The sequence below is a fragment of the Chanos chanos genome, chromosome 2 (assembly GCF_902362185.1).
Source record: "Chanos chanos chromosome 2, fChaCha1.1, whole genome shotgun sequence".
NCBI classification, from domain to species: domain Eukaryota; kingdom Metazoa; phylum Chordata; class Actinopteri; order Gonorynchiformes; family Chanidae; genus Chanos; species Chanos chanos.
The window spans coordinates 32,848,762-32,870,927 of NC_044496.1; the positions used below are offsets into that span (position 1 = coordinate 32,848,762).

The 22,166-nt window shown below is 41.2% G+C and overlaps 1 protein-coding gene across 1 annotated transcript; it reads left to right on the forward strand.

Annotated features, from left to right (window-relative positions):
- Positions 1-5,195: 5,195 nt before the first annotated feature.
- LOC115804756 (extracellular calcium-sensing receptor-like) lies at positions 5,196-20,345 on the forward strand. The gene is made up of 7 exons (XM_030765256.1): positions 5,196-5,275; positions 13,586-13,874; positions 14,458-14,981; positions 15,063-15,270; positions 15,556-15,789; positions 19,187-19,310; positions 19,444-20,345. Exons 1-7 carry the CDS (start codon positions 5,196-5,198, stop codon positions 20,343-20,345), a joined length of 2,361 nt encoding a protein of 786 aa, XP_030621116.1.
- Positions 20,346-22,166: the final 1,821 nt, after the last annotated feature.

The following is a 22,166-nucleotide window of genomic DNA, read 5'->3' on the forward strand; positions in this document are numbered from 1 at the left end:
GGAAGATATTGATAAATGAGGCCCATTTTTCATAGGCAATATCGTGAGATCTGTGATCACTTTACCTCCCAGGTAACCCCTCCTACACCTGTATCTCATGGCAGATGAGGTCCTGCTTGTCAGAAACAAAGGAAGAATAGCTGGACAGCTCTAATGTAAATTAACGGCCTGGAAAAAAAAATAGAGACAGAGTGAATCTCTGTAGCCACTAAAGCAAATAATGTAATAACTGCTCATAATGTAATAACGGCAAATAATGCAATAGAAAAATTAAATGATACTCATAATGTAATAATATGCTTATAATGTAATAAAGATGTTGATCGTATAATGTAACATATCTTTGCTCATAATGTCATACATTATTATGTTATATGCTAGTTACTACATTATAAAGTGAGTAACAGTTATTTTATGGAATAATGTAACAACTTGAATGCATAATGTAATGAAATATGAAAGTATTAACTGATATGCAATAAAACATTTTTAGATGTGATAACTTGGTAAAATATAAGTTTCACTTTCACAGTGTCTACCGAGAGGGCTGGACAATTAAGGTACTGCAGTATTTCAGTATTGCTGCTTGATGGCAATTTAAAGTTCTAATAGCCTGTTTTTCAAACAGCTTAGACAAAGGCCATAGCCATAGTGTACAACATAATGGCCGCCCCCATCGTTAGAATTTCTTGCGCTATTCGGCAACAGCCAGTCAAGAATGACCGTCCAAAAGAATTGACTTTTAGTGAAAGAGGTGATGGAACACGCCTCGTCAATGCCAGTTTTCTCCGAGACAGCCAATCACAAAAGAGGAAGTGGGATTTACTTTGACAGAATGAGCTGTCTTTGATCAGTTATTCCAAATAAATTAGATGAATCGGTGGATGGATGTTGTACTTGACTCGTTTGTTGTTTTATTGGACATTACAATGTAATATCAGAAAAGTAGATAAGCTAGCACCCTACTGAACATAGGACCTCCAAAAAAGCATTTTTTTATCGTGAAGATCATTAAGTTCAAACTCATCTCATCTGATCTTCCGCTGTTTTTCCATGACTGGGTTGAGTTGGTAGCAGGTTGAGGAGGGCATCCCAGAAGTTCTTTTCCCTGGCCACATCCACCAGCTCCTCCTGGGGGGTCCCAAGGTGTTCCCAGGCCAGCCGAGATATATAATCCTCCCAGCGTGTTCTGGGTGTGGTTGTGCCCGGAACAGCTCCATAGGGAGGTGCTCAGGAGGCATCTAGCTTAGATGCCTGAACCACCTCAGCTGGCACCTTTCAATGCACAGGAGAAGTGGCTCTACTGTGAGCTCCTCCTGAATATCTGAACTCCTCACCCTATCCCTAAGGGTGCGCCCAGACACCCTGTGGAGGAAACTAATTTCTGACGCTTGTGTCTGTGATTTCAGTCTTTTAGTCACTACCCAGCGCTCGTGACCATAGGTAAAGGTTGGAACAAAGATCGACTGGTAAATTTAGAGCTTTGCCTTCTGGCTCAACTCTGGCTCAAGACTCCAAAATACTTCAACTCCTCCACTTGAGCCAATCAGTCACTCCCAACTTGGAGGGGGGCAAGCCACCTTTTTCCAGCATGGAACCATGGCCTAGGACTTTGAAGTGCCGATCCTCATCCCGACCACTTCACACTCGGCTGCAAACCACCCCGATGCATACTGGAGGTCGCAGCTTGATGAGGCCAACAGGACCACATCATCTGCAAAGAGCAGAGGCACAGTCCTGAGGTCACCATACTGGACATCCTCCACCCCCCAATGATGCCTTGAAATCCTGTCCATGATAATCACAAACAGAATGGGAGACAAGGTACAGCCCTGGCGGAGTCCAACACTCACTGGGAACAAACTTTACTTAGTGCCAAGAACACAGACACAGCTCTCACTGTGGTTATACAGGGACCAAATGGCTTGCAGCAGCAAATGCGGCTCCCCATACTCCTGCAGTACCCCCCACAGGGCACCTTGGGAAGCACAGTTGTGAGCCTTCTCCAGATCCACAAAACACATGTGGACTGGACCTGCAAACTCCCATGATCCCTCCAATATCTGTACAAGGGTGAAGAGCTGGTCCACTGTTCCACAGCCAGGGTGAAATCTACATTGTTCCTCCCGAATCCGAGGTTCAACGGTCGCCTGGAGTCTCCATTCCAGCACCCTGGAGTAAGCTTTCCCAGGGAGGCTGGTGTAACCCAGGCTTAGAATCTAGTAGCCTGTAAAAGATGAACAAATAAATTAATAAATAATATAAATAACACTAAAAAACAGGATATTAAGAAATGAATATGAATAATAGATTTAAATAATATACGAATAATACATGAAACACCATGATAGAAAAGCTGCCAAAGTATAACCAATCAGGTGTCAAGAAAAAAAGAATGACCAATTGTTTTCGGAGAATTAACCATTTAACCCCGCCTACTGGGTAAGTGGAAACGGAACTAGGGGGATTAATGAGCGAACTTACCAGAACGAGTGAAAAGATTGACACGAACGGGACTTACATCGAGTTTTGATTCCTATAAGGGAAAAAAGAGAGAGAGGAAAAAAAAAACTGATCAAAAGCTTTCTTTGAAGATTTTGACACAACTTAGTTGTGATTTAGTGACATGAAGGGATTGGTGAGTAGAACTCTGTAATGCCATACAATTTATGGGATGTTGTAATGAGTTACCATGGCTGAATTTGCATGTGTTTGGAAAAGACAGTGTAAAGTTTAATTAATTTTGACCTTGGAAGATATGTCGAGATAAGAACTGATGGATTTAAATCCTGTTATGTACAGGTCAGGGTTTTGTGTGTATTATTTTGAACGGACTTTCTTCGGAGGAACCACCACGTTACTAGAGTGACAGCGAAATAAGATGATGAGCCAACCCAAAAGAACGGACGAATGCGGGAGCGGACTGCTTCGCAGCACGGATTAGTTGGCACGGTCGGATGAATCATTTTCTTCTTATTTGATGGACTTGACTCTGAAAAAGAACCGAAAGATTGAGTGTGCGCACTAACATTTAAAATCAGCTGATGGACTTGAAATTTTGTTATGAATGTGATGTGTTGCAATTTGAATGTGCAGATGAAGTTGTAAGATTTAAGCTACTTAAGTTGTTTTGGTTGGGTTTAAAATTTCATGGTACTTACCGGGAGCACACAAATTGCGGCAAACTAAAAGAGCTAAAAGTAGAAGAAACAAACGTAGGTACTGAACAAGTATAATTAGACAAAAATCGTTCCCAAATACGACCTGCCGTTACGTTGCTGAGAAAATAGGGATCTATAAAAGATTAGAGAGAATTTAACCGAAACTTTAATTAGTGAATAAAGTTGGATTTAATAAACAGAGCAAATTTAGTGAGTTACAAGGGATTCTGGTGACTGGGATCAGTTTAACCAGACTGATTTCATTTGTTTAGATCTGAAGGGGAAATGTAATTTCTGTGTTGTTTTGGTTTTTTTTTTTGCATTTGGGTAAATGTTGTCTTAAGTTCTAAATTCTTCTACCCTTTTCTATAAAATAAAAAAACCCTTATACGCTCCTCTGTTCACTGTTTTCCGTAAGGCCCAACTTTGTACTTATAGAGTTCTGAACCGAAATCTTAGTAGCACCTCATAGGGGTTACACTGAGCAGTGTGATACCCCTATAACCACCACCCCCATCTGCCACTTCACAGGCACTGTCCCCGACCTCCATGCAACATTGAAGAAATGTGTCAGCCATGGCAGCCTAGCAACATCCAGAGCTCCCAGGATTTCAGGGCAGATCTCATCCATTTCTTGCCACTGTGGAGCTTCCTAAGTGCCTCAGTGACCTTTCTCGAGGAGATGGGTGATGACCCCCCACCCCGATTCCTCTGGCCCTGCCTCCTCTGAGGATGGCATGTCAGTCGGATTTAGGAGCTGCTTAAAGTGTTCCTTCCACCATCCGACTACATCCTCAGCCATGGTTAGAACCTCCCTGTCCCTGCCGAGAACAACCTGGATGAGGCTCTGTCTGCCCATCTTGAGTCGCCTGAACCTCTGATTCGTTTGCCAGAACCTCTTTGAGGCCAAGCGAAGGTTTTTCTCCATGGCCCCCACGAACTCATCCCATACCTGATTTTTTGCTTCCACACCTGACATTGCTGCAGCCCTTTTGGCCTGATGGTACCAGTCAGTCAATTTCGGAGTCCACCAAGCTAGTCAAGCCCAGAAGGTCTCGTTCAGCCTGACGGCCTCCCTCACCGTTGACCTTGGGTTGCCATCACAACAGGCACCGACGACCATCTGGCCATGGCTCGAAGTTGCTGCTTCAACAATGGAGACTTTGAACAGGGTCCATTTGAACCTCCCTTGGGATCAGGGAGGAGCTCCTCCAGAGTTGTGAGCTAAAGACCTTCCAGACACGGTCCTCAGCCAGACGTTCCCAGTTCACCCTAGCTATGCGTTTGGGTTTATCAGGCAGCCTCCCCTGCCATCTGATCCAACTCCAACCAGGTGGGGATCAGCTGACAGCTCTGCCCCTCTCTTCACTCAAGTGTCCGGAATATATAGAAGTGGGTATAATGAGATGACTACAAAGTCAATCATCAACTCTTGGCCTAAGGAGCTCTGGTACCAGGTACACTTGTAAGCTGCCTTATCCTCGATCATGGTGGTTGTTATGGGCAATCCATGACTCGCACAGAAGTCCACCATCAAAGTTCCACTTGAGTTCAGATCAGGTAGGTTGTTCCTCGAAATCACCCCCTTTCAAGTTTCTCCATCATTGCCAATGTGAGTGTTGAAGTCTCCCAGTAGAACTCCCCAGATTGGTGCCTTCACTAGGACACCTCCCAGTGCCTCTAGGAAGGCTGGGTACTCTGAGCTGCTGTGTGGTGCATATTCCTTCATAACAGTCAGAGATTTCCCCCCTGGACACCAGAGTAGCAGTGAGGCGACCTTCTCGCTCATAGGGATAAACTTCAGCACTCGATCGGTGGTTAACAAGTAACCCCCCACCACCTGCCCACCGACCACCTGCCCACCGTCTCTCACCCTGAGCAACTCCAGAGAAAGATAGAGTCCAGTCCCCATCCCAGAGTTTGCTTCCAGAGCCAAGGATGCACGTAGAAGTGAGCCTTACTATATCTAATCGGTATCGCCTGAACATCCGCACAAGCTCTGGCTCCTTCCCCCCCAGGGAGGTGACATTAAACATGCCAAAAGCCAGTTTCTGGCCTCCCCCAGCCTTGCACCCATATGGCATTGCACCCAGCCCCTGCTTCTCCCCTCGCAGGTCGTGGGCCCACGGGAGGGTGGCCCAATGTAGCTCATTCAGGCTGAGCCCAGCCGTGTTAAATTAACAATTAACAGTTCCACCAGACTGTCAGAGTTATTCCACCTGAACTTCACTCCATTAATAAAGACAATAGAAGACGATTTAAACCGCTGGATAAACTTAACTCTCTCATTAATTGCCAGAATAGCTACTGTTAAAAAGTTCATATTACCAAAAATCAAATACCTTTTCACAATGATGCTGACTTAGCCCACCACTAAATGGTTTAACTCATTAAACTCCATAACAAGCAAATTCTACTGGAAAAACAAAACACCCCGAATCAGACTGACCACATTACAGAAACAAAAAAACACAAGCAGGTTTAGAAGCCTCAAACTTCCAAAATTACTATCTGGCAAATCAACAATGGCATATCATCAACTGGATTCATCCAAACCAACAGAACAACTCATGGTTAGAAATAGAACAATCAGAATGTAAAGAAATTTCGATATCCGACCTTCCATTTCTCAACACAAATATAAAACACCATAATTGCTTTAATAATACAGTGATCTCAGCAACTATGACAGCCTGGTGGAAAATCAACAAACTATTCAAATCTACAACGAAACCCTGCAAATATAACAATGAAACCCTGCAAATCTGGCACAACCCTGACTTTCTACTCAACAAGAAATCACTGATCTTCAACACATGAAAACAAAGCGGTATCACACACCTCCACCACCTTTTCCAGGATAACAATTTCGTCCAAAAGTACGATGTCGGGAAACAAAAATACCTCCAGTACCTCCAATTAAAGTTTATCCTAAAAGCCAAAATTAATTTATCAAATAACAATTTACTCCCTTCCCCACTTATAGAAGAAATCAACAAAATAACAAACCCTAAGAGAATTCTTTCAAAATTATATAAACTAATATCCACCACAGATTCAACCGTCTCCATCCCAATCAAAGCCTGGGAAAATGACTTATCACTCACCTCTGATACTGAATTGTGGACCCAAGTCTGCAAGAACACCTTCATAATGACTAAAAATACCAACGTACAACTAATACAGTATAAGATAATTATTTCCACTCAACCTGGCTATGCCCACCAACTCAAAGTTTCTGGCAGCAAGTCACTGACAGACTCTCTTGTGTTATGAACTGTAGCATTCCACTATCCCCATCCCTCTGTCTACTTAGAGATCTCTCAATAACAAAACCATCAATTCAAAATTCAAAACCTATACTTATTGCTTTAACTATTGCCAAGAAAACAATCCTCCTGAACTGGAGAACTAGAAACACATTAAACATCACACAATGGTTAAACCTCCTCAAAGATTACATATCTATGGAAAAAATTACATTCCAGCTCCAAACCTCACACTTTGAAAAAATCTGTGGCCCCTTTATCGTCTAATTAGATTTGCCTGTACCCTAAACTCTCTAACTCCAAAAGACGCAGGCGCGCACGCACACACGCAGACACACACACACGCACATACACATTACAACCCGCACCAAAATCTTATCTCCTGCCTTTCATCATACACTCTGATATCATACCTCCTATATAACCACATAAATTTCCCTATTAACTCTCATTTATTATATGCAGTGCTTGGTCTTTTCATTTCCTGTCATGTCAGTCTGTTTGTCAGTCTGTCCGTCTATTAGTATGGTCTTGTCACATCTTGTCATGTCTTGTCTTGTGTGTGTGTTGAGTTCCTGTCCGTCCTTCCACCTGTTCTTGTCATATCTCGTCATGTCTCTGTCTGTATGTCTGTCTGTGTGTTCAGGTATTAACATGGTGCCGTGCCAATAGTATGAGGAAAATCTGGTTAATGGTTCACTGTGAATATTAGACTTAATACTAATATCACTTTGCTATAACCATAACCTTATTTTTGGAACCTGAACCCAGTGAAATTACAGACATTCTGAAAAACTCTATTTATAGCTCAGCGCTCTGAACACTGAACCTAGAAATTATTCCGAATACCTCTTCATTGGCCGTACATATAATAAATAACAGCATTAAAGTAGCAGGTACAATAATACTCTTCGAATTCAATACTTCTAGCTAACTAAGTTCCCGGATCAACACATTCAGTAACTAGGAAATAACCTATCACGTACTCAAAGAGCAGGAATACGAACGTACACGTTTAATACAACGATCAAATTCAAACGGTACAGAATGAATCTAATGTTGAATGAATTGGAAATCAGGTGGAATTAAGGCACATCCGCTATACACACACATACAACAGCATCTAAATTTGACAAACAATTAACAGTAGACAATAACAATATCCTTGTTACCTAGAGTATGTATGAATGAACAACTACGCGAGTATGAGGCATTACTCACGAGAAGGCACGCTTAACCAAAAGAACTACCTGAGTGATGTTCTAGTGGAGTTAATTACACACAAAAAGGGGTTGTGAGGAAGGGAGAGAAAAGGGATGAGGAAGAAGAAGAGCAGGTCCAGCCACGTTCAGGTATGAGAGACCAGAGTTACCGAGGTTGGCAGAAGGAGACCGTGAGTGAGACTTTGTGTCGGTGCCGGGAAAGTCTTTTAGCGTCGCGGATCTTCTGTAGCGGTGAGGCTGGGCCGATTCTTCGTGGAGACGAGCAGGACAGAACGGACAGACTTACATTACGGCTGATACAACCGGAGCTCAACTGGACCTGAACCTTAGCGCAGCTGAACTGAACTGTAGGATAGCAGAGAGTCTGGCATTTTATCTGTTTTGCAGATGGGGGGGGGTTCTGCTATCCTTTTGGGGGTGTCTCTGCCTGCAAGGAGGAGACACTCCTTGGAATTTGGGAAGTATTAATTTGAGCTCGGTTACAAAAATTTTACATAACTTTTTCCCATTAAAGAATAGTAAAATTACTTCCGCATACTCGAATCTACCGCATTTTATGCTCTCAAACAAGACTAAATATGGTTTCTTTACCATTAAAAACAGCACAATTACACTGATGGTCAGACAATTAGCTACTCATGACTTGGCTCCTGGCTATTTTTAAGTTTTACCGCGCATTTCTGACTATACGAACAGTTATGACTCGATATGCGTATTTAACTGATAATATCGTATGTTTAGTTTCATTTTTCTTTTGTTCTACATAGTTTGTGCCCGAGTGGAGCAATGCAGATGAGGCCTGTGACATGGTCTGAATTCCATTCTCACAGGGAAACTAACCTCCCGAGGTGATCTAGTCTCCCTCACAATTAAACATTATCAGCATTTGAGCAAATGGTCTGGGGGTTGCTGCGCTAAAACATCAAGCCTGGCGTCTGTTAGGTGTTACAGCGAGTGGTTTCTGCTTTGATATGCATTGGTCCTGCGCGCAGGGAGGCCTGGGCCATGAAGAGAGAACTGGGATCAAAGGGGATAGGGATGGAGAGGCAGAGTGAGAGTGATACAAAATAGATAGGGAAGGGTGAAAAAGAGGGAGAGAGTTTACACAACTGCAACTTTATTACTAAAGAACACTTAAGGTTAACAAATGTCCTTTTCTTTCTGAAAGCTGCACAGTGTCCGCCCCACAATGGGATCAGGCTAGGTGGGTGGGAGGGTGGGTACGGAGCAGCTTTACTGAAGATGTTTAATTTCCACTCAGAAAATAAATAAATAAATAATAAAATAAAGTTGTCCTCCGAAGAGGGGTGGTGGTAGCGGGCCTATAAGAAAATAAATAAATAAATACATGAAAAAAATGAATGCAGTGAAGTAGTTCATGATTCTGCAAGTGGTACAAAGCTGCTAAAAAGTGTTTACTTCTGACACTGACTGTTTGCAAATTGTCAGAATTAATGTAATTTTATTTCACATACTTTTTTGTAGTGAAAGAGCTCAGGGTCCATAATTTCATTATGCAGGTTAGTTCTGCCTGCTACAGGGACAACAAATAAACAAACAAGAGAGGGAAGAGGGAGCACAGCAATCATGACCTTCCTTGTGCTGACAGATGAGGACATGTATGTCACCTGTATCATCTCTGTCACTCCTTACTTATAGCCCACTGTAGTAGAAACTCATAGATGACCACTTAAGAGTTCCTGAAAATACAGACACTTATGAATTACACTGCCTGACAAGAAAAAAAAAAGTTGCCATTTGGGTTTGGAGCCTCTGGAGGCAGTGTTATGATCTGGGGTTGCTTCAGTTGGTCAGGTCTAGGCTCAGAAACGTTGTGTGGCAATAAAATGAAGTCAGCTGAGTACCTGAATGTACTGCATGACCAGGTTATCCCATCAGTGGATTTTTCTCTTCCCTGATGGCACAGGCATATTCCAGGATGACAATGCCAAGATTCATCGGGCTCAAACTGTGAAAGAGTGGTTCAGGGAACATGAGGAATCATTTTCATACATGCATTGGCCACTACAGAGCCCTGACCTTAAGCCCATTGAAAGTCTTTGGGATGTGCTGGAGAAGACTTTATGGACTGGTTAGACTCTCCCGTCATCAACCAAAAATTAATGCAACTCGGAAATAAATGTTGTGATGCTGCATAAGGTTGTCGAAACAATGCCATGGTGAATGCGCGCCGTAATCAAAGCTAAAGGTGGCCCAACGAAATATTAGAGCATGGGACTTTCTTTTTGGCAAGGCAGTGTATGAATAAAACATGAACTGGTGTACAGATCTGTTAGAGTTTGCTTATAAAACAGAAAGATTACATTTTTTTAGATTCGTTTTTCTTTGAACAATTTAATTCAATTAAAATGATTTTTTTCATCTTCTCCTAAAAAACAATGATATGACATTTTTCCCAGCAATTTTTTTCTTACCTTTACCAAGGCTGTCAATAATTCCAGAGAGTATGTATGGGCATATGTGAGAGTTCCATGACATTTACCAATATCATGTCATAGCTGTCACACTATTCACCCAACCTCTTGGAATGTGTGACCAGCAGGAAACTGAGAGAGTATATTGTACCTGTTCATTCACCAGGCTGAGAACATCCTGTCTTGAAACGGCCAAAGCATTGGGCCCTAGGGGATTGAACTGTCCCATGAAGCTTACCTCCAAAGTATAAGAGGACTATACATAGAGGGACAAATTAGGGCTGTAATCAGCATGGTCAGATCAGGCATGCAAAACAAAGTATGAAGAATGACCTAGCATCACAGAATAAGAGGCAGGACAGGTGCTGTGCCAAAGAATGCAGGGTTTTTTTGTTTGTTTGTTTTTTTCACATGGTCAGTCTTCAAGAGAAGGGTGTTCCAAACCAGCCAGCAACGTGTGCCACCAATCCAAAAACAATTTATATATATATATAAAAAAAAAAGTTTCTCTAAAAAATGAAAATAATAATAATAATAATAATAATAATAATAATAATAATAATAAATACGGAAAAAAAGTCTCCACTATTTACAGATTTCCAAAACATTTCCAATTACTAGGTTCACCAGCTCAGTTTAAGTCTCAGTTCAGCTCTCCTCTCCTCTCACCCCCCTGTGTGAACTGCCCTGGGGTTTTTAAGCTGGGGGGAGAAACCATTTCTAACTGAACAAAATTTAACTTTGGACACTCAAAAAGAAGGAAAGAAAAAGAAACATACAGACACAATTGTTTACAATAATTTAAAATTCTAATAATTTACATTAATAACCCACACCAAATAGTACTCAATTAGAAATTTACACACTGATATTTTGAAACGCCAGTTCCATGATTTCTTAGACAACTTTAAAATCCCTCCACAGGTTCTCCATGGTCCCACTCATTGGACTTAAGAAGCAGCTACTGGCAGATAGACATGGCTCCAGAGGTCTGTGTCAAGACAGCTTTCACTGTTGGGCTTCACTGTATAACTTATACGTATAGCAGTTTACTTTTTTTTTTTTTTTTTTTTTTTTACAGTAAATGGTTAATGCCTTTTGGTCTTTACAGCAGTACAGCCACCTTTCAGTAACTCATGGAACATCACCTGTGCTCCACTCTTCCCTCAAGCCTGGGTTATCTCCTTGAATGACTTGCTAGTCTATGCCGCAGATTTCACAGCAGGCTTGATTACTCTTAATGTTCTTCTGTAATGCATGAAGATGGCTAGTCTCCTGTTAAACCCAACAAAATGCGATCCACTGTGGGGGGAAATTATATTCTTGGAATATGCGGTGGGCCCCAAGGCCTGGTCTACCCCCTTCTTCAGCCCAGAAGGTATTAAGCTTCCAGGTGTCAGCTTCATACCAAGCTTCAAATCAGAATTTTTTTTTCAATATGTTTGTTCTGAGCAGAATTGGTATTTTAACATTTCCAGTTTTACGTTCTACCTTAAAAATTATTGCTCCTGAACCGTTTAGAACTAAATGAAACACCGGTTAATAATGTTCCATGTAGGGCTGTGCGACATGACAATATGTATCTCTCAGATGGTATAAAAGTGTCTACTGGTAGATATTTCACTCTGTAGTCTCTATTGCTAATGTCACAAAACATTACAAAAAAGCATTGCATCACTAACTAGGAGCGTTGTAGTCCAAGCTGTCCTCAGGCTGAAATCCACTGTGGCTTCCCAGACATGAGAAACTATGTCATTTTAACGCCGCAGTTAACAAGCTTGCTAATGGGCTATGCAGGGCACGTTATGTTTGGCCTAACTGGAGCTAGCTAGCTATTTCCAACATTAGTTCTCTTTACATAGTAGCCTACTGTAGAGATGAGGGTGATCTCTGAGGAATCGCTAGAGAAGAAGGGATGAACACCAGACGAATAACTTCATGCCTCAGCTGTCGTTTTATCAAGGGCAGAGGTTGTTGTGATATAAATTAGGGTTTTAGCCCCCAAAAAGTGAGACTTATAACATAAAGATACCGACGACGGTTCAGACCAGTGTCTTTTCTTATACAAAAGTAAACTCTGACTCTCATAGAGCGGAGGGGTGAAGTCACTGTATATATACACAGGCAGTGGTCACTACGCTATCTGGAATACTTTCACAAACAGAAATACAAGACAAAGGTTTTTTTTTTTTTTTTTTTCCCTTCCTCTAGGGAAGGGAGGTTAGGCATTTGGGGACAGGTGTGTTCTAAAGAGGTGGGTTTTCAGTTTCCTGCGGAAGATGGTAAGAGATTCCGCAGTCTTGACTGCATGGGGGAGGTCGTTCCACCACCTCGGGGCAATGGCGGAGAAGAGGCGTGGTCGGGAGGAGCGGCTGCCGGGTTCCCGGAGTGAGGGGACCGTCAGTTGACCAGAGGTCGTAGAGCGGAGGGTCCTAGTTGGGGTGTACGGAGTTATAAGAGACCGAAGGTATGATGGGGCGGAGCCTCTTGTGGCCTGGTAGGCCAGCACCAGTGTCTTAACATACGCACCCAGCTTAGTAAATCAAATCACATGATTTTGTGTGTGTGTGTGTATGTGTGTGTGTGTGTGTTCACAGCTTAACGTACATCAAAAGGCCAGCAAACCTTCAGTAAATATGGTCTAATGAGCTTGACAGACACTGATCAGAAGAAAAGTTAAATGTAGAGGTTGTTAATATGGAGACAACACTTGTTTGCCAGAAAGCTGAAAGTAATTACAACAGAAATTACCCCTGTCTTTGAATCATAAGAGGTGGACTTTAGCTTTAACCAAAGTGCAATGATATATTAGAATACCTATGAATGTTACACATGTATACTTAAGTTTTTACTATTACCACCAGGTATCAGTTTCATGAAAGCCCGGTAGGGGACAGTAATTCCTTCGGTTTTTACAAGGAATGAAATCCTGAGAGAGGTCAGTTGTTATATAAAAGCTGTTGTACTTTCTCTGTCTTTATAGAACAGGGCTGAGTCAGGATGACTCTTCTTCTCTTGTGCACTCTTTATTACTTCATCTCAACAGTTACATCTTTCTCTGCACTGTGTGATCTGCAGGGAGACATTGAGCATCCTGTGTTTATGGTTGAAGGAGACCTGACAATAGGAGGAATTTTCCCATTGCATTACAGAGTAGAAATGCAAGGAACAGATTACTCAAAGCAACCTTTGACAGCACAGTGTAAAGGGTGACCATTCTTGTCTTAACCTCCTACATCTCTTAAATCTAAAATCTTTGATTTATAAATGCTTTGTATTGATTTCAGTTTTCTTTTTTCCTCTTGTGTACTTTCTGTCTGGTTTTCTTAAAGAAATTCATGTCTTAAGAGCCAATGATGTGTTTTCATCTACATTTTCTTTAGTCTTTCATGAAACTCTTTAGTAATCCATTACATTGTAATGTTAAAATTGTGCTGCTGTTAACTCCTATAATCCATGAAAATAAACTTTGGTTCTTCTGTTTTCTTTGTGTGCAGATTTGATGCCAGGGCTTTCCGCTGGGCTTTAACTCTGAGGCTGGCAGTGGAAGAAATCAACCTAAGGGAGGATCTGTTACCCAACCACACGCTGGGCTATAAAATATTTGACTCCTGTTTCACCCCAGTGACTGCCCAGAGAGCAGTGCTGGCAGCGCTGAATGGGCAGGATGTTGCATACAGTTCCATGTGTTCTGGGGCAGGTCCTTTATTAGCTGTAATTGGAGAATCTGGGTCATCTCAAACTATTGTACTCTCCAGAACACTACAGCCCTTCAGAATCCCAATGGTAAGAGATCTGCAGTGTATAGTTGACATGTAGTTGTATGAACTAAGGCATTCTTACATTTTATTGGAAAAAAAAACAATTAACACAGCTCCTCATTCTCTGTTGTCTTCAACTTCTGTATTGTCCTTCAGAACCTTTGTTTTTCATATAGCACAAAGTATTTAACTTAAATAATAGTATAAATTCCATATATCTTTTTTGCCAGTATATCTAAAAAATAACACAGTTTCTCTTGCGCAATAGGAATTTGAAAGATATTTGGTATTGATCTGCAAAAATAATAACTGAATTATTTCTGGAACAGCGCAAAACTTGTTTGAGACTCATATGAGAACACATCTGCATTTTTCATTCTTACCTTTCTATTTAACACTTGCATGTATATGTAATCCTCCAGGGATAAAGTTAATCTCAATTATCTGAGCAACATTTAACTGTACAATGCAATGATCCTGTCTTTTAAACTGCTTTTAATTTTTGGTTAATAATTTCCCTGTTCTTCGCAAATGACTGAGGAACATGGATATGTAACCTAATATGTAAAATGTCTTCAAGTTAGTGTTTTGCCTACATTATTTTTCAGATCAGTTATTTTTCAACATGCTCTTGTCTGAGTGATAGGAGACAGTTTCCAACATTTTTCAGAGTGGTCCCAAATGATGACTACCAGGTCAAGGCCATTGCTCAGCTCCTGAGGAAATTTGGCTGGACTTGGATTGGTGTTGTCACTGAGGACCATGACTATGGCAGGTTTGCTCTGCAGGGTCTCAAAAGAGAAATAGAGAACACTGATATCTGCCTGGCGTATCATGAAATGATCCCAAAGGACTTCAAACGGGAACGGGTCCTGGAAATTCTGAAAGTTATGAAAAGATCCACTGCAAGGGTGGTGGTTGTTTTCTCTGGTGAAGGGGAATTTTATCCCTTCCTTAAGGAGTTTATGACTCAAAATATCACTGGAATCCAGTGGATTGCCAGCGAGGCTTGGGTAACAGCTGCAGTTTTGGCAGAGTCTTTCTCCTTCTTAGCTGGCACAATAGGTTTCGCTATTCGCCAAGGACATATACCAGGACTGGGAGACTACCTGACGACAGTAGACCCATGGAAGTACCCATCCAGTACCATAGTAAATGAGTTATGGGAGTCTCTGTATAGTTGCTCCCCCTCCCCCTCTGTCCCCTCCAGCAGAAACTCTCATCTGCCTCCATGCTCAGGACAGGAGAAACTTCAGCACTCTGCCTACTTTAAAACATCCAGTCCTCGTGTGGCCTATAATGTATACAAAGCTGTGTATGCTATAGCTCACGCTTTGCATAATCTCATTGTCTGTAAGCCTGGATCTGGACCATTCGACCATTTATCATGTGCAAATATCAGCAATGTTTATCCCTGGCAGGTATGAGAAAATCATGTTATTTTACATTTTATTTAGTAAACAAACAATAGTTTACAAAAGACCGGTCTTGCAAATCTAAATTCCACTTAGATTGCAAATTATATGCTATATGCTTAGATTGCAAATGATATGCTATCACACTGGAGGGGGGGGGGGTTAAAATTGTTCTTTTTAGCTTTTCTTTTGGATTTATTTGCATTGCATGTATTTACTGTGAATGTTTCCATGTTCTTATTTAACGGAAGGGGAGTTGAAGTAATCTATATTCAAATTCCTTTTCCAAAGCTGCAGCATTATCTACAAGAAGTTTCTTTTTCTATCTCTGGTGAAAACATGAGCTTTGATGAGAATGGAGACTCCATTCCATCATATGACCTGATAAACTGGCAGACAGATCCAGGAGGAGAAATTCAGTTTGTGAAAGTGGGCCTTTATGATGGGAGCAAACCTGCAAAAGAGGCTGGGAAAGAGCTGGTCATCCAGGAGAAGTCAATCATGTGGCCTGGCAATGAGAGCAAGGCAAGGTGATTAGACAGTGGTTTCAAGAAATGTGTTTATTTTGTTTTTCTATTTAATGTTAACCTGGCAGGGGCAAGAAACTAAAAGGGAGAAACTATATGTTTTCAGTAGCTGATATTGTAATGTATTAATAACTTCTCTGCATTAGCTCATAATTAGGGGTCTAAGCAGCAGAGCTGCTGGAACCCTTTTGTTTTAGTTTTTTTTTCTGATTTTTAGGGGCCAAGCAGCAAAGCTGCAGGAATCCTGCTGTAATTGTTAGAATTTTTCACTATTATTATTGTTTCCACAATGGGAGTCTATTGCAGCCCTTAGAACAGTATGGTAAAAAGTTGTGAAATTTGGCACATTGGTAGAGGACAGATCAAGGTATCCAGGCCCCAAATTTGGGGTAAATCAATGCATCCCTCTAGCGCTACTAACAGATCAAATTTCAAGGTACATTTTTGCTTAGAACTTTTGAGCCATTTGTCCTAGAGTTGTGATCTTTTTTCCCCTGAATCCTTGGGCTATGACTGGTCAAATGCACCCATTCTGTCTAATGAGATTTTTCACCATTCTGAATTTTTAGAAAAACCTGCTTTTGCAAACTAGCCCTAGACTGTTGATCTTATCAACACCAAATGTGGTACACATCATCTACAGACCAGTCTAATCAAAAGTGAAAAGAATTTTGCTAGGCCAAAGGATATGGCTGCTGTCATTCAATTAATCTCAATGGCAAAGCCACCAAAACAGGAAGTGAGCATATCTCAGCAGAACCTGGATGGATTGATGCCAAACTTGGTGCAGTTCATTGAGAGGGGAAATCCTGGGTCCCCACCAAGTTTCATGAAACTTGAACACATGGTGGCATTATACCAGAAAAATACAAAAAAAAAAAAGTATTAAAAAGACCTATAACTCCTCGACAAAAGTAGATATTTTAACCAAACGTCTTGTACATCATCACAGTAATGACCCCTAACTGGTACTTTATGAAACCCAAGTGTCACCCATTTAGTTTGTGGGCCATCTTGCTTTAAACAAACTTCAATTGTTTTCAATGGGAGCCCACAGAAGCCCTTCATGGATCCTGGTGCAATTTGGCACGCTCATAGAGCACAGCCCAAGGTATCCAGATACCAAATTTGGTGTCATTCCATCATTGGCTCTAGCGCCACCAACAGGCCAAATTCCAGAGTACAGTTTTGCTTATAACTTTTGAAACGTTTGGCCTAAAGGAATCATCTTTGATTCCCCTTATTCCCTGTTTCATGCTGAGTGAAATGGACTCAGTTTATCAAAAATCACCATATTTAATTTTCTGCCATTTTGAACTTTTCATAAAACCTATTTTTGTGAACTAGTCCTAGACCGTTGATCCTATCACCATCAAATTTGGTACACATCATCTAGAGGGGAGCATGTATAAATAATTTTGCTAGGACAAACAATATAGCTGCTGTCATCCAATGAACATCAATGGCGAAGCCTCTAAAACAGGAAGTGAGCGCATCTCAGCGATGCTTGAGTGGATTGATGCTTAACTTAGTACAACTAATTGCCAGGTTGAGTACTGGGTCCCCAGCAAGTTTGATGAAATTTGGCCACATGGAGACGCAATACCGGAAAAATACATACAAATGTTTTGAAATACTCATTTCAGGAAGAACGCAGATATTTCAACCAAACTTCTTGTACATCATCATAGTAAAGAATCCTAGCTGAGAAGTTATGAACACTCTATGCAGGCCATTCTGGTTTTGACTCATCTTGGTATCATTGTTTTTTAATGGTTGTCTATGGCAGGCAAAATGAGCCATAGATAAATTTTCTTGGAATGTGACACCCTCATAGGGAATGGTGGGTTTCAGTGTGTCTGTTTGCCATGTGATGGACTGCTGTCTTGTTCAGGGATTGTTCTGATTACTTGTGTACCTGGTGGCTATGAGCTGCATGGCCCCTTCATTGCTGCTTGCAGCTATATTTTATATTATCATTAGGGGTCCAATTAGTGAAGCTGCTGGAACCCTTCTGTTTTTGTTGTGATTATTATTATTATTATTATTATTATTATTATTATTATTATTATTATTATTATTCTCTAAAAGTGTTTGCACAGCAAAAACTGTACATGAGGCAGCAACCAAACTTGGCAGGAAGGGTTCTATGGTCACCCACTGCTCAGGTTAGCAGAATAACCCTGACTGGAGTTTTGGGCTGTAACTTTTGAACGCTTTGGCCTAGTCTTTTTTTTTTAGCAGATTCCCTGGCTCCAGATGAACAAAAAAGCAAATTGGACCAAAATGATCCACCATACTGGTTTTTGGTTTTTCCACCAACTACAGACCATGCTGATTAAAAGTCCTAAAAAGAATTTTGATTCGTTGAACGATTTCAAAGTTGCATGTCAAGCAAAATTTAGGGTGTGGCCCATAATGACTCTGCAGGTCCGAACGCAACCAAACTTGGTACGCCCCGTCACTACAACATTCTTTGGGTGCATGCCAAGTTTCGCAAAATTTCATCCATAAGGGGCGCTACAACTGACATATTGGTCTTTCCGCCATTTTGAATTTTTTGTAAAACCTTTCAAATCTATCTCCTCCTAGACAGTTTTTCCGATTGCACAAAATTTGCTGTACATCATCTACAGACCATGCCAATAAAAATTTGTAAAGATACTTTTGATTCGTCAAACCAAGTTATGTACCAATGAAATTTTAAGGAGTGGCCCCTTATGACTTTATGGCCAATATCTTTAAGTTTAAGTTTCATGAAACTTGATACATTTTATCATCGGAAGCACATCAAATTCTGTTAAATTTCGTCCAAGAACTGCTTAAGCTAAAAATCTGAAAAATGGTGTACTTATACTTGGCTACATTTGCTCATTTCCTAGATTGCCAACTGACTTGCTCAACACAAATGGCTGCCAATGGCCTATCAAATTTCAGCAGTTCATATTTGCCAGTGTGAATGGCTGATCTTCATGAAATTTCAAATTGTGTAGTCAATTTGACTACATTTTTTTAGCATTTCCTACAATTCCGTCTCTTATTTCTCTCGTTGAAGCCATTCAACCGCTTCTAATTCCACCACTGGTCGCAACTTCTGTGACTCTGCTTGGATCCTGGTGATCGCTGCTTGCAGCTATATTGCTAATTTTGAGTTTATTAATTTCAATTTCTCAACCAGTCAGAAGTTTTCAGTTATTCCATCTTGCCATTCCTGCCTTTTTACTGATAATGTGCTAATGATAATGTGCTCATGGCTTACTGTCTTGTCGATGCAGGTATACTATCCTACTGTTCAGTCTTTTTACTGAGTTTTTGTTGTTGTTGTCCCATATTTGTTACTATTACAATGATCTTTCTATAATTAATTTAAGATGACTGTGTTCACTGGGCTACAGGTGGTTGGCTCTCTTTGCAGTGAAAGCTGTGCTCCAGGATTCAGGAAGGCTGTCCGTCAAGGGGAGCCTCTTTGCTGCTTTGACTGTGTACCATGTGACAGTGGCAAGATTAGTAACGAGACAGGTGAGTGGCCTGATGTAAGCATAAATGTTTGAATGTGTGGGCATGCAGGCATGGGTATGTGTGTTTGTGTGTGTGTGTGTGTGTGTGAAATATTTTTCAGCCTATTCATTTTTTCCCCTTATCCTTATTAAAGATTCAATAGATTGCATGCCCTGTCCTGAAGATTACTGGTCAAATGCGGCAGGAACAAGGTGCATACCAAAGGCAGTTGAGTTCCTCACCCATGATGCAATGGGGATAGCCCTGACGGTGATAGCTGTGGTAGGAGCCTGCCTCACAGTTGCTGTGTTGGTAGTTTTCCTCTACCACAGAAACACCCCCATCGTCCGCATCAATAACTCTGAACTGAGTTTCCTCATTTTGTTCGCTCTGACTCTGTGCTTCCTCTGTGCTCTGGTGTTTATTGGAGAGCCCACTTCCTGGTCATGCATGCTGCGTCACACAGCTTTCAGCATCACCTTCTCCCTCTGCATCTCCTGCATCCTGGGTAAGACCCTGGTGGTTTTGGCTGCTTTCACTGCCACTCGGCCAGGAAACAACGTGATGAAGTGGCTGGGACCCAAACAGCAGAGAGTCATCATCTTCAGCTGTACCATAGTCCAGGTGATGATCGGTGCTGCTTGGCTCATCACTTCTCCTCCTTTCCCCTCCAGAAACACCCAGTATCAGCGGACCAAGATCATCCTGGAATGCAGAGTGGGCTCATTTGTGGCCTTCTGGTGTGTTCTGGGCTACATTGGGTTCCTGGCTGGTGTTTGTTTCATTCTGGCCTTCCTGGCCCGAAAGTTGCCAGGAAATTTTAATGAGGCCAAATACATCACATTCAGCATGCTGATATTTTGTGCAGTGTGGTTAGCTTTTGTGCCTGCCTATGTCAGCTCACCTGGCAAGTTTACCACAGCGGTGGAGATCTTTGCTATTTTGGCATCAAGTTTTGGTTTGCTTTTATGTTTATATGCTCCAAAGTGTTACATTATCTTACTGAAACCAGAGAGGAACACCAAACAGCATCTGACAGGGAAAGGAATGAAATAATTTTGTGATACTCAGTTTTATGTGTAGACAATCTGTGCATAGCAAAACAGAATGTCAGAAATTAGATTTTAATCATTGTCCAAATAAAGCCATGTGAAAGAAAATGCTCTTTGTTTTGTGTCTAATATTTTAACAGTTACATTTTTCTTTTTTTTACTGTTATTATTTGTTTATGTTTTAAAACATAATTTTCATTTCTTAATGTTTTCTGATTTATGAAGGGCCTCGGTCCTTGCTGCACCTTCGCTCTGGAAGTCTCTCTGTCTGAGATTGGGCTTCAACTCCCAGTTCTCCAAAAGCTACTTATTGTTGATATCATTATTATTATATTTATCAGTTACAAGAAACAAATACCAAAGCAAAATTGACAAACAGAATTCAGATATCATATGAACAGGAAAAAGTCATAAAGGAGAACCGAGTACGGGAAAGTAAAAGAATGGCTTGGTGATGGCAATATAACTGAATACCTCATGAGGGGGTTAGTCCTCAACAAGAAATGGGTCCAGGATGTTGTCTGCAGGATCCCATGACTATTCTTCAGGACTGAATCCCCCATAATCCATCAGGTACTGCAGCTGACCTCTAGAGTGTCTAAAGTCCAACAAAGCATGGACCAAGTCTATGAATCCACTATGAATCTAGACAGGAGGGGATTCAGCAGGAGTGGAAGATGAATTTATGGAACTGTACATCACTGACTTCAGCAGGGAGACATAGAAAGTAGGAAAGATCTTGTACCTAGGTGATATCTGTAGGTGATATATGATAGGATTTGTTCAATTAACTATTTCAAATGGTCCAATATAGGTATTTTGTTATCCTCTTAAGGGGATCTAAGGTAGACAGCTAAACCCATTGTCCAGGGTGGAGTAAGGGCTGTCTGTAATAGTGTTTTTTCACTGCATGGTACAGGCTCGACTCCGTTCGCTTTTGTCCCATTCCCAATATGCAAATCTAGTACCTGGTACTCGATACTATTTTTGGATGGTAAGGGTTTTTTTTTTGTTTTTTTTTCCACTTGCTTGAAAGCTTTTTGTTTTTTGTAGTCGGTTGGCTATTTGAAAGCTCACTTCCATCCACTGAGATTATTTTACTCTTAAATTTGTATAAAAGCAACGTGTCGCTAGTACTATTGTTGTGCTATGTGCTGCTATTTTTTTACGTTCGTTTTTCTGGAACTGTTATTGCTATGTCGTATTGTGTTGTAGTAGTTCGTGTAATTAATAAGTCATTTGTATAATCTTTCTGTTTGAGATTCCGTACAAGATTCCATTTTGACTAGTGAGGATGGTTCAATGACCCTAGATGAGGTCCTGTTTGTTCCAGCGGCAGCACCTACACTGGCATCGGCAGCACCACCGACACCTGCACCAACACCTGCAACCAATCAGTATAAGAGGAGAAAAAGCGTCAACTATTCTAGCGTATAGTCTGTGTATCTATTTTCAGCAGTAAGATTAAGAACCCGTGGTAACTGAAGATATAATATACTAGCCAAAAATCATGCACAGCAAGCGAGGGAGCTGGAAGCGGCCTTGAGGAGGGAGGAGATTGCTGCAACTGCAGTGTTCAATGCAGCCTTAGTACGCTTGGCCAGCTTGTGCAGGTGTCGAATAGCAAGCGTAATCTGGGTCCTCCACCTCTAGACTAGACCATCGATACCTTATGTATATAGTTTGCACTTGGCACGACAATTGACATTGTTAAACTTATGTGTGTATTTTGCTTTGTTGCACTGATTTGTTTGTGTTTGAATATTTACATCGTCCTATTTATTCATATACATTGCCTCTTTATTTGCCCATTTGTCTTTTAAAT

Coding starts and splice junctions, on each gene's coding strand:
- LOC115804756 (XM_030765256.1), top strand. CDS start 5,196: ATGCCAAAAGCCAGTTTCTGGCCTCCCCCAGCCTTGCACCCATATGGC. Junction 15,271..15,555: donor GCAATGTTTATCCCTGGCAG/GTATGAGAAAAT, acceptor CCTTTTCCAAAG/CTGCAGCATTATCTACAAGA. Junction 19,311..19,443: donor CAAGATTAGTAACGAGACAG/GTGAGTGGCCTG, acceptor TCCTTATTAAAG/ATTCAATAGATTGCATGCCC.